General features: G+C 38.0%; 1 protein-coding gene across 1 annotated transcript in view; it reads right to left on the minus strand.

Annotated features, from left to right (window-relative positions):
• FECH (ferrochelatase) overlaps positions 1-13,486 on the minus strand; it is a 36,400-nt gene that overhangs the window by 4,090 nt on the left and 18,824 nt on the right. The window contains exons 5-10 of the mRNA XM_063076973.1: positions 12,824-12,958; positions 10,157-10,263; positions 6,818-6,916; positions 3,570-3,677; positions 2,980-3,144; positions 292-351 (exon numbers count right to left, since the gene is read on the minus strand). Coding sequence (XP_062933043.1) covers positions 292-351; positions 2,980-3,144; positions 3,570-3,677; positions 6,818-6,916; positions 10,157-10,263; positions 12,824-12,958 — 674 coding nt within the window. The remainder of the gene's footprint in view (positions 1-291; positions 352-2,979; positions 3,145-3,569; positions 3,678-6,817; positions 6,917-10,156; positions 10,264-12,823; positions 12,959-13,486) is intronic.

Genomic DNA, 13,486 nt, shown 5'->3' on the forward strand with positions numbered 1-13,486 from the left:
TCCTTTCCTGAGAATCCTCAGCTTACAGAAAGTGAAATCCTCTTACCCCACCCCCTGAACCTTCTCTCTGAAAAGTAGGTTTTAAATTAGACATAGTTACAAGTGGGTAGAAATAAGAAAATTGGGGGGTATCTAAGGAAAAAAGAGTGAGTAGATAAAGAATTCAATTTTACTTTTGTAATTAATTGGAACTCCAAATGTTCTAATATGTGAGAAAACCAATATTCTGCAAGTTTCTCAGAGGATTACTCTCAGTATGTTCTACTAAAATGGTTGTAACACTGTAGATACCTTAGAGAACAATGGATTTCCATTAAGAGACTCTGCTCTTCTGATGTTTTCAACTCCACACTGAATCAAATGAGAAAAGGGAGGAAAAAACACAGACATTTATTTTCCTTTTGTTCTTTGTTTTTTTGTTTTTAAAGCAACTGACTGCTACAAAAATAAATAAATAAACACACACAGATATACATACACAACCAAAGTCTGACTTCAAGTGTTCATGCATGAAAAATAGTTATGGGGCCAGCTATATGATTCTATTATCATCAATTGCTCTTAAATTTCTATGTCCTTCCCCCACCCCATTACACCTTTCCACAGATGGTTTGTCTCCAAACAATTTTTGAGGTTATAATTGATGAATTCTCAAGCAATTTAAATCATTCTTTTTTTATTCTACTTTTCTAATGCATATTTTTACAGACTCTAAGTAGAATATTGCTTCATTTAACTAAATTTTTGTAATGGTTTTGATCCCAAGTACTAAAATACAGTAAATTAATTTATGGACTATAAAATGTATAGTGGACCTAGATTGGATGCAATTCAGAGTTGGGTTTTTAATGTATTCTTACAGAGAAAAATCTGGACAAAAAATGTGAGGATTATTTCAGTACCACCTCTGCTCCAGTTAATTATCCCCCAAATAACTATCTCATTATGATTTACTCAGGTAGTTAGGATCTTCTCTTTCCCTTTCCTGCTGCTAGCTTTTCAGCTGCTTTATCTTTTTGATTAGTATTAATATCAGGAGGCTGGTATGGGGAAAATGTTGAGATTTAGCAAACACATAGTTCTCAACTTAAACTAAAGTTCACACAAAAGTCAGTAACTGTGGAATAACCAGCGTTGGCAAAGGGCATTCTCTGAATCTGTGGATGGGAGAGCCAACAGATAGATCTCTAGAGAGCAATCCAGGAAAATATGTATCAATATCGAAATGCCATTTCTAAGAATTTCTCCTAAGAAAATAATTGGAAAAATGAAACACAAAATATTTATTACAGAGTGGTGTATGATAGTAAAAAATTAGAAATATCTTAAATGAATACTAATCAGGGATCTGTTACAAATAAGTATATAGATTTAATTATATTTATTGATCTGGATTGATAATATATCCTTAAGAGAAAAAAAAGGAGATTACAAAACAGAATAAGATACCATTTTTGTTAAATGTGTAGGAGAATACCATTTTTATTAACATATACACATTTAGAAGAAAAAAGGGACCAATTTTTTTCAAAATATTAACAGATGTTATCTCTGAGGAATAAGATTGTGAGTGCATTCTACTTTCTATGTTTACTTCTCTGAACTGTCTGAGATCATTATTATTTTTGTTATCAAAAAACAATAATTCCTATTTTGGAAAAAATCCAAATAGCTTTTTAAAGTAAGTTAGTTGTTTTATACATACTATATTCTCCCATCAAAATAATGAAATAAATTGTAGCTAGATGCTTTTCCTTACTCCTTAGATGGAATAATTTATTAGTCACTAGTAATCCATTTGATTACTAAAGAATAACCTTGGTTTAGTAATATGAATAAATGTGAATTGTCATTCAATAGACAAAACTGCATTTTTCAAACACCCTGGTATAAACCACACTTTCACAGAAGACGTTTTAGCAAGTTCACAATTAGCCAAGGTCATGGTGGACATCATTAAATGAAATCCACAGACAATGCTGCAACCTCATCTTAGCCAATTACAACTCACCCACAAATCCTTTATCAGAACTACTGACAAGTAATTTAGGTACTAACTTCAGCTATGTTTGATTGATGACCAGCATGGACATACAAAACCCAGGGGGAGTCAGGTGCTGGCTCATGTTCTGCCCCCACCCTGCCCTACACCTGCCACCTGGTCCCAGAGAGGGTGAAGTATCCCGCAAGGCCAGGCCGCCAGGAGTTCTGGCAGATGAGAGGGAGGAATGGGCTTCCTGGGTCCCAACGCTTCCACACTTCCCACAAAAACAAAGCTATAAATCAGATGCAGGTTTCAGGCCAGCCTGCAGGAGCCACGAGACAGGTGAACAATAGTTTCTCTCCACCCTGAATGACAATTCACATCCATCTTACATTGCAAGACACCAAGGTTGGTATTTGTCATTTCAATAATCAGATTGATCACAACATGGGAGAAAACAGCTAATTAAGTGAGTGCATGAAGGGCTCAAGGAAATTGCAGCACACACTATTTCCATGTTCATTCCACACTCTTCTCTGAAATGATGTCTCCTATACGCCTTGAAACCCATGAGAAACAGCAGTGGAATAGCCCAAGTAAAGGATACTATTAGGCAAAGAAAAGGAATTATGGAACAATAAAATTTTTTCCTTAGAATTGGTGAGAAATACAATTCTTTTTTCTTAAAGAAATGGAGTTGTTATTTCTTTCAAGTGGTACAGTAACCTGAACTAAAAATGATGTTGGCCACAGTGATCCCTGGGCCACCTGGTTTAACAAAGGTACAAATGTTCTCTCCCACTGATGATGTGAAATCAACTTGATGTGTTGAGGTTATTACTCAGATGAAGTATTACTCAGAACAAGGAGGATGGAATAAATGCAGACATATATGGTAAACAATATTTTTGAATGATACAATTAGATGGCTGTAGAGAAAGTTCCCTTTGAAAACAAATCATGGTGGGATTAATAAACTAGAGGGGAGCATTTACCTCATTGGCTAAAACTTGAGAGTACTCGATATCCAATTCATACAGCGTTTCAATGTGATCACTGGTAAATGCTATTGGTACCAAAAGGATATTCTTCCTCCCCCTCTGACAAAGCCCTTTGATAGCCTCATCTGTTTGAGGACCCAACCAGGACATTGGACCAACCTACGAGAAAGGAAGATGAATGTGTAAATGGATCATTTCTCCTGACTTGTCTGTAGCACACCCACCACCCCCACCCTGGGCACACACACCTGCCTGTTAAGGGAGACAGCCACCCTTTAACCCTGCTTGAATGGGTTTTGGTATTTCCACATCGAAATTTGAACCCTTCTAAAAGTTGGCCCAATATAAATAAATAACAGCTTCTGTCATTAAAACTAAAAATAAAGTATTAAACCAATGGAACTCAACTAGTCACTTGATTTCCCCTTTCTGTCTTGCTTACAGAGTTCTTTTTGCCTGTGGTGAGCAATCAGGTTTCAAAATGGCCTATGTGAAAGAGCCAAATATAATCATTTCATAACCCAGTTCTAAAACAGACTTTTTCAAAAGAGCTGACTGCCCGCAAATGTGTAGAAGTCACCTACCTTGGACTGCCAGACCAGTCGGTAAGGGTTGGAGTAACTCAGCCTTTCCATGACTTTTTGGACAGTGGCACCTACCTCCTGAGGATAGGGGTCCCCTCTGTTGACCACCTGCAGCAGAGAGACAATGGGTGTTCAGTCTCCAACACTGTGAAGGGCTTTGAGAGCCTCTGACTGTATGGTGACATAGTGTGAGCCCTGCACCAGAGCCCTCCCTTTCTGTCTCTTGCAGTAATGACAATATGATTTGAGCTCAATTGCCAAACTTCCTTGGTTCAATTTCTTCCACTGTACTCAATCATCTCTAAGGTCCCTGAGAAGATGTAAAATTCTGTGTTCCATGTTATTTATTGGAAAATGGCAAGGTCTAACTATGGAGGACAGTTCTCTTCCCACCCTACCCCCCATCTGAAATAGGGAAATGACACAGACAGCTGGGCAGGAAGAGTCAATGTGGGATGGGAATTTCTACCATGGTAGTCACATGAGCAGTTGATTTTAAAACAGGAATAGAAAGAGTGATGTATGGACATTGTATAGAATTGCTGAATTTATGGTAAACACTAGTGGAATATGAGGAGGAAAGAAGGAACCTATAGCTTCAGATCACAGGCCCCTCAAGAACATGACCTGTGCCTTCTACTTCTTTTTTTCTTCCCATAACAATGGACTGTAAATGCTTTAGGTACAGCAAATGTTTGGTACATGTTCCTGACAGAACAGCTTATTAATGCTTTTGAAAATGATCAGTTCAAATTTTATTTTAACTGCTTTAATATTTAGTTATGTGCTGACTCCTTAACCCCCTTACCCTACTTTATTTTTTCCTATAACATCTCTGACCTCCTAATCTACCATACTATTTTCTTCTGTATTATGTTTATCTTTTCCCCCTACTCGCTGAGGACAAAGGTTGTCTGTTTTCTTCGTGCTCATATCCTATAAGAGTAGATGGAATGGTGCCTGAAATATAGCAGGTGCTCAATAAATATTGTTGAAATGAAATACTGACGTACTATTTTATGATATTACTAGTGGTTAGTTAAAAAGCCTTCAGGGGCTGGCTGGTTAGCTCACTTGGTTACAGCCTGGTTCTGATAACTCCAAGGTCAAGAGTTCAGATCTCCCTACTGGCCAGCCACCAAAAAAAAAAAAAAAAAAAAAGACATTAGAAGCTTAAATGTAGAAGGAATAAAGGAAATACAAAGTTATCATTAAGACAGCAATGCGATAATTGCTACAGACAAGATCCACTGGTGGATGCTAAAATTAGTGGCAATAGTCAGAGGAACCACAAAATATTCACATAACGTCAAAGTACCTCCTCCAAGATATTTGCAATTACGAAGAGCAAAATGTTAATTTTACAATGGTCAAATCCAGCAGACACCACCTTAAACAAGTGACCAGGGATCACATCACCAGCAGTAAAACGTATTGACATCATGGACCCCCTGCTATGACACACTGAGAAGGGATTTCACCCCTGTGGTGCTCTTGGTGATATTGCATAACCACATCTAATGATGGGAAAACATCAGACAAATCCAAATGGAGGAACACGCCACGAAATAACTGACATTCTGCAAAATAACTCTCCAAAAATATCAAGGTAATGAAAGACAAGGAAAGCATGAGAAATTGTCATAGATTGAAGGGTACTGAGGAGACATAATGACTTGATGCAGCATGTGATCTTGGATTGGATCCGGGGACAGAAAAAGGATATTTGTGGAAAAACGGGTGAAATCCAAATAAAGCCTGGAGCTTAGTTAACAGTATTATACCAATACTGATTTCTTAGTTTTGATAACTGGACCATGGTTATGTGAGATGTTAACATCAGGAGCAGCTGAGTAGAGGGTATATGGGTGCTCTGTACTGTTTTAGTTATTTTTCTACAAGTCCAAACATTATTTTAAAATAAAAAGTTCAAAACATCATTAGAAGTGAATGTAAGGGAAAAGAAGAACTTGCTAGATCAGTTTTCCTCCTCGACAATCCCATTATCTTCCCCACCCGTCTTATCCTCACGACTTTGTGGCATTCCTCAGTCTCACACAGGACTCTCAGGCAGCAAAATAACCTGGAAGCAAAATGCTCAGTCCCTGAGAAAAAGAAAGGGACGTGATCCCAGGGTGAGAGGAGGCGAGGGGGCACCTTGTAGCGTTCATGCATAAAAATGCGTTTCCTCCTGGCCCGATTTAAGAGCTTCCCTTGTGGTATTTCAGATATGGTCTCATCACACATAGGACGAGGGCAGGGCAGAGGACAAACATGTGAAGAGAAGCTGCGTGACACCAGAAAAGAGAACAGGAACCTGTTAAAATAAAATAGGCAGGCTTCCAGAAGAGAGAAATTTATCTCCAGGGCCACCTCCTGCTGAAACGGCAGCTGCCCGGTTGAGCGGCGGGAGTGGAAAAACTGCAAAGGTCTTGACCCTGATGGCCACCAGGTGGCGGCAAGGACCAGTTAGAAGAGTGGCCCCGGCCATCCAGGTTGACTCCATTAATCATGGAGTTAAAACTTTAATGCCTAAGAAAATGTAACTGTCCACCTCTCTGGCTCGGACAGCAATGTTTTTAGGACACAATGCTAGTTCAGAGCTGATGAAACTGGTTACTTATTCCAAGCACTTCCACATATCATACAGCACACTAGCCTGATCTCTCTTGCTTCCAAAAATGCAACATCTATGGCACAGATAGCAGTATTTTAATGAACAACCTAGTATAATATGATGAACTAAGAAGCAACCAGATCACAACTTGATTCACTCTATATTCACTTGCCAAAATGTAGTTCACAGTCTTAGCTGACAACTGTAATTGCTTCCTGGAATTCAAACAGCCTCTACCATGTCTTGAGGACGAAAGAATGGGATCGAGAGTGCTTAGTCTGAATGGAGACTGTAAAATCAACACACTGAAACATCAGGCTGAATACCTTCAACAGGGCCATCAAACGCAGTCTTCTTTTAACTGTCCTACTGATTGGAAATTCTCATACATGAAAATGTCTTCATGTTATCATTTTAAAGAGGATTATTAAGAAAAGATCTATTTACAATATTATATGGTTTCAAGAAATGAGTCTATTAAAGTTAGCACCGAGTTAAGTCTGGGATTTTAGAATTAATTCTTCCACTGGGCTTAGGACATAATGGAAACTGGGTTCATTTTACACAATTAGAAAATGAAACAACCCAATCCTCCACCACGAGGTCTCATCCACCAAATGTTCTTACTTACAGACATTGGCAGTGAGTGAGCAGAAAACAGAATGACCACCTCGCTTCTCTTCTCAAGTGGAAAATGGTCCAGTTCTTTCAGAATGTGGTCTGCAAAGCACTGTGGGAATACCAAGAAAAGAAGAAAAGAAAAATATTTTTAAAACGAGAGCTAGACCAAAAATCTCAGAGCAACCCTCAAAAATTGGAACTCTCCTTTTTTAAAAATTGCAAACAATACTGTCTCTTTGCTTTGGTTCATCATCAAAATGGATCATAACGGTTTCAGGGGCCTAGGGAATTTGATGGGAAACTTCTAAAGCTTGCTAATGGCTCACTGCAAATGAATGCTGTGGATCTGCTTTCCCTCGGGAAGAACAGGGCACACTTCCAGATGGAAAGGAAACACAGATGGGAAGAAGTTGTTTTAAGACCTCTCATTTGCTCTGTTAGCAGGAAAACAGCTTACAGGGTCTTTCTAAATCTTCCTTAGTTTGGCTTTCAGGCATATCACATTAAAATACATTAGCCAGAAATAGTAAAGAAATGAGAAAATATTCTATTTTTTATGACATTTTCCTTCTGAGCCCAATATCCTCATTAAGTCAATCTTTGTAACAACCTTCGTAACAACAGATGACAGGTTGTATAACCCACATTAAATTCACAGAGGGGAGAAAAGACGGAGTGGAAGTGGGGGCCCACTCAGTCACATCTGTGGAGCTTGGGCTGGAACATGGGTCCCGCCTCCTCCCCCAAATCTCTGTCCACCAGATCAGTGAACTCCCTTTGTCGAGTCGGTGCTTTCTGATTCACTTCGACAGGTGCTGAAACACCAGATCCGAGAGGCTTTCTTTCATCTCACACTTTAGTCATTCTTTATCATTTAATTTGTTTTTTAAAATGCTACAAAGAACATGAATGGGTCAACTGACAAAATTGGAATAGGAATGTAAATTAGATAAAAATATCCATGTTAAATTTACTGAAGCTGAATGTTGCATTGTGGATATATAAGAGAATTTCCGTGATTTTAGGAAATACACACTCAAGTATTTAGGTGTAGTGAGTGGTGAAATATATAACTTACTCTCAAGTAATTCAGAAAAAAATATTATAGACACACACAGAGCACACAAATGATAAAGCACTTGGGATAAATGTTAATAATACATAAATAAGGTAGAGTAGATGAGATTTCCTTATACTGTTCTTAATCTTGTAATTTTTCTGCATGTCTGAAATTACTTCCAAATAAAAAGGTTTTTAAAATATCATAAAAGACAATTTACCAGAACCATGCAAACCTACACTTGCTGGTATTCTGCTATATCAGTGGTCAGTCGGTACAATAGGACAAGCAATCTACTCCCTAATAACTTCCGAGATATTACTAATCTTTCCAGAACCCTCAAAATTTGGTAAATAAATGCCCTAAGGCAGAAAATGGTGCCTAAAGTTAAGTACCCTTTTCAGAATGTATAATTTACCTATAGGGTAAATGTGATGGGATTAGATACAAACAAAATAATGTTTTCTAATGGTCTTTGCAATGTTTGGAAACAAAGGATATTCAGGAAAGGATCTTTTGTTGTTGCTGAACAAAAACCTAAATAAGGAGGCCCACTGCAAAGTTTACAGAAGCCTAGAACATAAATTGACCCCAATTTCTCCAACAGCTAGATAAATAGCAACGTTAGAGCTAATAGTAATAAAACGACTATTTTGAGTCATTACTGCCTATAACCAGTAGAAGTGTGGATTAAAAACAATATTTTTAGTTTTTAACTATATTTTTAGTTTTAATTTAGTTTAGGATTTTAGTTTTGTTTTTTCATTTAAAAAAAAAATGTCATATCTTATCCAGAGTTTAGTGCTTTTCCTTTTCTCAACTTGCAAAACTGCAAGTAAAAACACAATCCGTGATGGTTTACAACAGTCCTTAAGCCATCTTCAAAACTGAGGAGCCGTGGGCAAGTACAAATCACCTAAATCCCATCTGCGGTATTTTCTATGCACAGTCCTCTGCAGAATGAAAGAGGCACGGCGGCTCTCAGAGCCTTCAATCGCACCATCTAGGAGGGCAGATAAATGCCTCTAAAATTCCCTTTCATTTTATGAACAGAGACTTCCTCAGTTAAGAGACCTTTCCATCTTTCTACTTCCCTCCTTTTCAAAGGGCTGAATTTTAATGCAAATCTAATTACTCACTCGATCAGGGCAGGCAGATGCTATGCAGATCCCTCTGTTCCCTGCTACCACATGTCAGTGCTGACCTGAAACACCCCTCCTTCCCAGTCATGGGCCTCCAACAGCGAAAGAGTCAGGAGACGCCAGTGCTGCACACAGTGCTGGGTGGATGCAGCAGCACCGCAAACACAAAACGGTGGTGGGGGTGGGGCACACGGAGACCACAGGTGTAAGGCATGGTGGGCCCCTTCTTTTTACTTTTTACTTAAAACTCAACCCAACTGTTAACCCTCCACATGCCCAAGGAACAGTGTCAGCTCTGGGGAGAGCTGGCCTGATTTTAATGATGTCTAGCACCATCTAGTGGTTACTGATTTTAAGTGACACGAGGCTTTTTCAGAAGCTGTTAACAGGGTATTTTGCCAGAACTCAGGAATGGAAAATAAACTGCATGAAATCTAAATCACTTATATTTCTCCTGCCTAAAATAATTCAAACTCAGAAACTTCTACTGGCAGAACAAAACTACACTTGCATGATGTGGGGCAATAACTGCCCGCTCATATTTGACAGGCAGAAAAGAATACAACAACACCAATTCCAAGCTATTGGCTTTAGAATTGTGGTTTGAACTGATTCTCCTAAAATCAAGCATCTGGTAAAATAAATATTATAAATATAAATGATACATGAAACATTTGAAATTTCTTTTAATATTTGAAACTTTCTCAATTGAAAGGTTAAATTTATTTTCATGTCTCAAACATGATCTTTAAATTTTTAAATCTTTTGACATTTAAAAAAATTTAGAAAACAATTTAATTTATTGGTCATTCAATCTATGAATGTAAATTAGCTGAAACGCCATGTGCAATCCTTAACATTCTTCCAATCACTGAGAAACACAAAATTCAAAATACATAACTTTGTTATGGTTTGGGACTAACAGCATTAATCTGAAGAAAGAAAAGAGTCTAACCATTTTAATGTTTAAATTTATTTACTCTTTTCATAATAAATCAAGCATCTAATGCTTTCTTTAAATCCCCAGAACACAACTAAAGCAAAAGAATGGTAAGGCTCAGAAGAATACCCACAAACCAAGCAGGGACAAGAACCTAATTCACACCAGATGTGGGGTGACAGAGGGTGCTGGTAGTCACTGGCTTACCTGGATGAGGAGCGGATGTGTGGGCCACCTGTCAATAGTGCTCCACTTCATCCTAGGCTTTCGTCCCACTTCATTATAGTATCTGTAAATGGCATTTAAGCTGCTGCCTGAAATATAAAGGGGACCACTTAGTAGATGCAGGTTGGTTACAGTGAAAATGAAAAACAAACTAGTAAAGCCAGTCTATATAAGTTTAAAGTAGGTAACTGCTTATATACTGAGCCAGTCTAATTATGATTATTTCAATACTCTAAAATGTATATAGATTGAACTACCCTGCAAATGAAGATCACTAAAAAGCAATCAATTTCAACAGACTTCCAAAGATTATTAAGGCCATTGCTAGTGAGAAACACAATGGCCATGGATTTATGAAACATAAGCAGTCGTCATTTGCACGGGGCCAAGTCTTACAATTGAAAGCATGTTAATTTTTTTTTAGTTATGAAGGTAATCAACCCCATTACAGAAAATGTAGGGGGTGAGAGGAAAGGAAAAAAGAAACCACCATTATCCCAGCATGCTAATGCCATTGTTTTATTCTAGCATAGGTCTTTTCAGCTATTTTTCTTTATAGCTGTTTCATTCTACAAAGATGTAATTTTAGTACACATGCAATTCTGCATACTGAGTATTTATAGCATTTTTACTTAACATTATGAAATAAATATTTTCCATGTTACAATAAAAGCTTTATAACCATCCTTTTTAATGGCTTCAGAATAAGGAGAGCAGCTTATTGAAGTTTCTATGAGTACTCTATTTTCATCTGCTTCTACAAAATTATCATCATTCCCTAGCTTACAAGTAATCTAACAAAACTTGTATTTCTAAGTGAGGGATGGAAATCATAAAAATTTAAAGCCTAAAGGAAGGTAGATGGTGCCAACCCAATGCAACTTTTCCCAGGCGTAGGAAAGCTGGCATTGGGACCCAAACTTAATCCTACACACCCAGTCTTAACACAGGGCCTCTTCCTCAGTCTAAACATACAACAAGTCCCAAAACATCCCCATTCCTCTCATCACCAATCCACTGAGTTCTCTAAGAACTATTAGTCAGTTAGGTTTCCAATTAAAAATGCTAGTCAGGAAACAGCCATATTTTAAATCAAATATACTCTTAGGCTAAGACTCAACTTTCAAAAAAATAAAAGGGTTCAGTTTTGGTGAATAGAATACAGTGAATCAGAAGAACACAAATTGAGTCCATTCAAGGTTCAAAAACCATCTCTCCAGGAATCACAAAGTAGTCACCACCATATCCACATCAAAAAACACAGTGACAGGTGGATACCATTTTCAGATGTGCAAAAGGGATACTGGAAACTACATTAGCTCTTCCAGATCACTCAAAAACATTTAATAAACTACCAGAAGAAGTAATTAAGAAAGAGAAATACAACTGATAAATGTGCTTGTGATTGGCACACAGAACACACTGGCTCTGCCACATTATAGACACAATAGATGAATGACTCTCGATGGCCTCAAAGAATAAATGTGCTTCCCAAAGGCTTCCACCGCTGGGAAGTGAAGATGTACCCATCCTTATATATGAGATACACTAGAGAAAAGCTGAGCACACATTGAAGTTCTGAACACATTACCAGAGCTGTGAATAAAAACAGGAGTCAATCCTTTGTCCTATAAATAACAAGCTTCTTAACTTATCTAATTTTGAAAGCAGACATTTATATGTTGAGGGATTTTTTTTAAAGCTAGGCAAAAATATAGCTTAAAATTTCATAAAATCCAACTCACTCTACAATAATATATTACCAGGTATTTTGAAGTAGTAGAGGTAGTTTTCCAAAAGAAATCACAACTCAAACCCTTGAGGGTGTCTGAGAACTCAGGCACTTTAGTAGGTATTCTGAACAAATATTTAAGGCACACAACAAGCTGTGAATATTTATTCCAGTAGCATTTTGTTTCTCTTCATAGTTACAGAAATAATATGCATTAATAGTCAAAAGCAATTTGGGAGTAAAAATGTGCTGACCTCAATCCTTGAAATCGAATGCAAACAGATGTATTTGTGGGTGACAGCAGAAGCTTTGCCTACAATGCATGATACAGAGTTTGCCAAACATAGACTACACTCCAGCTTCAATTAAATATACAGGAAATAACAAGAAGTCACATTTTCCAAAATCAAGAACACTGAGAGAAGTTTGCAAAGGGAACCCCAAGCAGGGCCTTAGTTTAACCAGCAACCAACCCATAACTGAAGCACAACAACAACAACAAAAATACCCATGTTATATTTCCCATGTTATATGAGCTTTCAAAATGGAAACAGCTATCACCTTTGCTATATTAATAAGAAAATCAGGGTAGCCATAAAAACAAAGCTTATTACACAAACCTAGAAAGTGGCTTCAGGTTCATTCCTGATCCATTACACAACTGCACTGAAGCACTGAACGCTCGCAGCCGCCACCTTCCACTCACCATTTGTAATTCTCAACCGACTGGCCAATAACTCAGGGGACAGGTGAACCATGAGATCTCAAATGGACTGACCTGAACTCTTATGTTTAAAGGAGACATGCTGGATTTGCCATTCAAATTGCAAGTGACTCATCCTTTCCTTCAGAGCTCGGACTCCCTGGGGTTTTTGCCAGGGCAATACCCCCTCCCATTATCAAAGAGACGCCCTCACCCGTGGTGGAGCAGCTGTACTGTGGGTACTGCGTGAAAGCAATGGCCCTCTCCACGCCGTCTCCCTCCATCTCTTCAATTGCTTCTTCTGTCAAAGGATGGACATACCGGAATCCAATATAGTATTTGTGAGGAGCTAAGAGGATGCACATGTGAAAAGAAGAAAAGATTCATCTTTATATAGATTCCTAGGAGACACCAAACATAAACAAAGAACCTAATTTCCTACAATGCTGATAATGTGGACAACTTTAGAATATTCCTTGTATCTTATCCAATCTGCAGCTGGCATGTCAACTTTTAATTAGTATTTTCTGGGATCAACATCCCCACCCACAAAACTTTACTTAGCACGTGGTTTTTAAAATTCTAGCATCTGTTCCTAATTCTCTGTTCTTGGCCAGGATAAGAGAGACTCAAAAGAAGGGAGGAAAGAAAAAATATTCATTCTTAAAGTGTAACTTCCTTTTACATACTAAACATATGGTAGACACTTTGCATTATTTTTTTTTCCCTCATTTAAATGCCATTTTTCAGACAAGGAAACAGAGACTCTGAAGGTTAACTGACCTGCCCAAAGGCACACCTAGCAGGTGGTCAATCTGGAATTAGAACCTGGGTCCCCCAACGCAGCCCGCTCCCATCACCCGGGTCCCATAGACCC

The sequence above is a fragment of the Cynocephalus volans genome, chromosome 13 (genome assembly GCF_027409185.1).
Source record: "Cynocephalus volans isolate mCynVol1 chromosome 13, mCynVol1.pri, whole genome shotgun sequence".
NCBI lineage: Eukaryota > Metazoa > Chordata > Mammalia > Dermoptera > Cynocephalidae > Cynocephalus > Cynocephalus volans.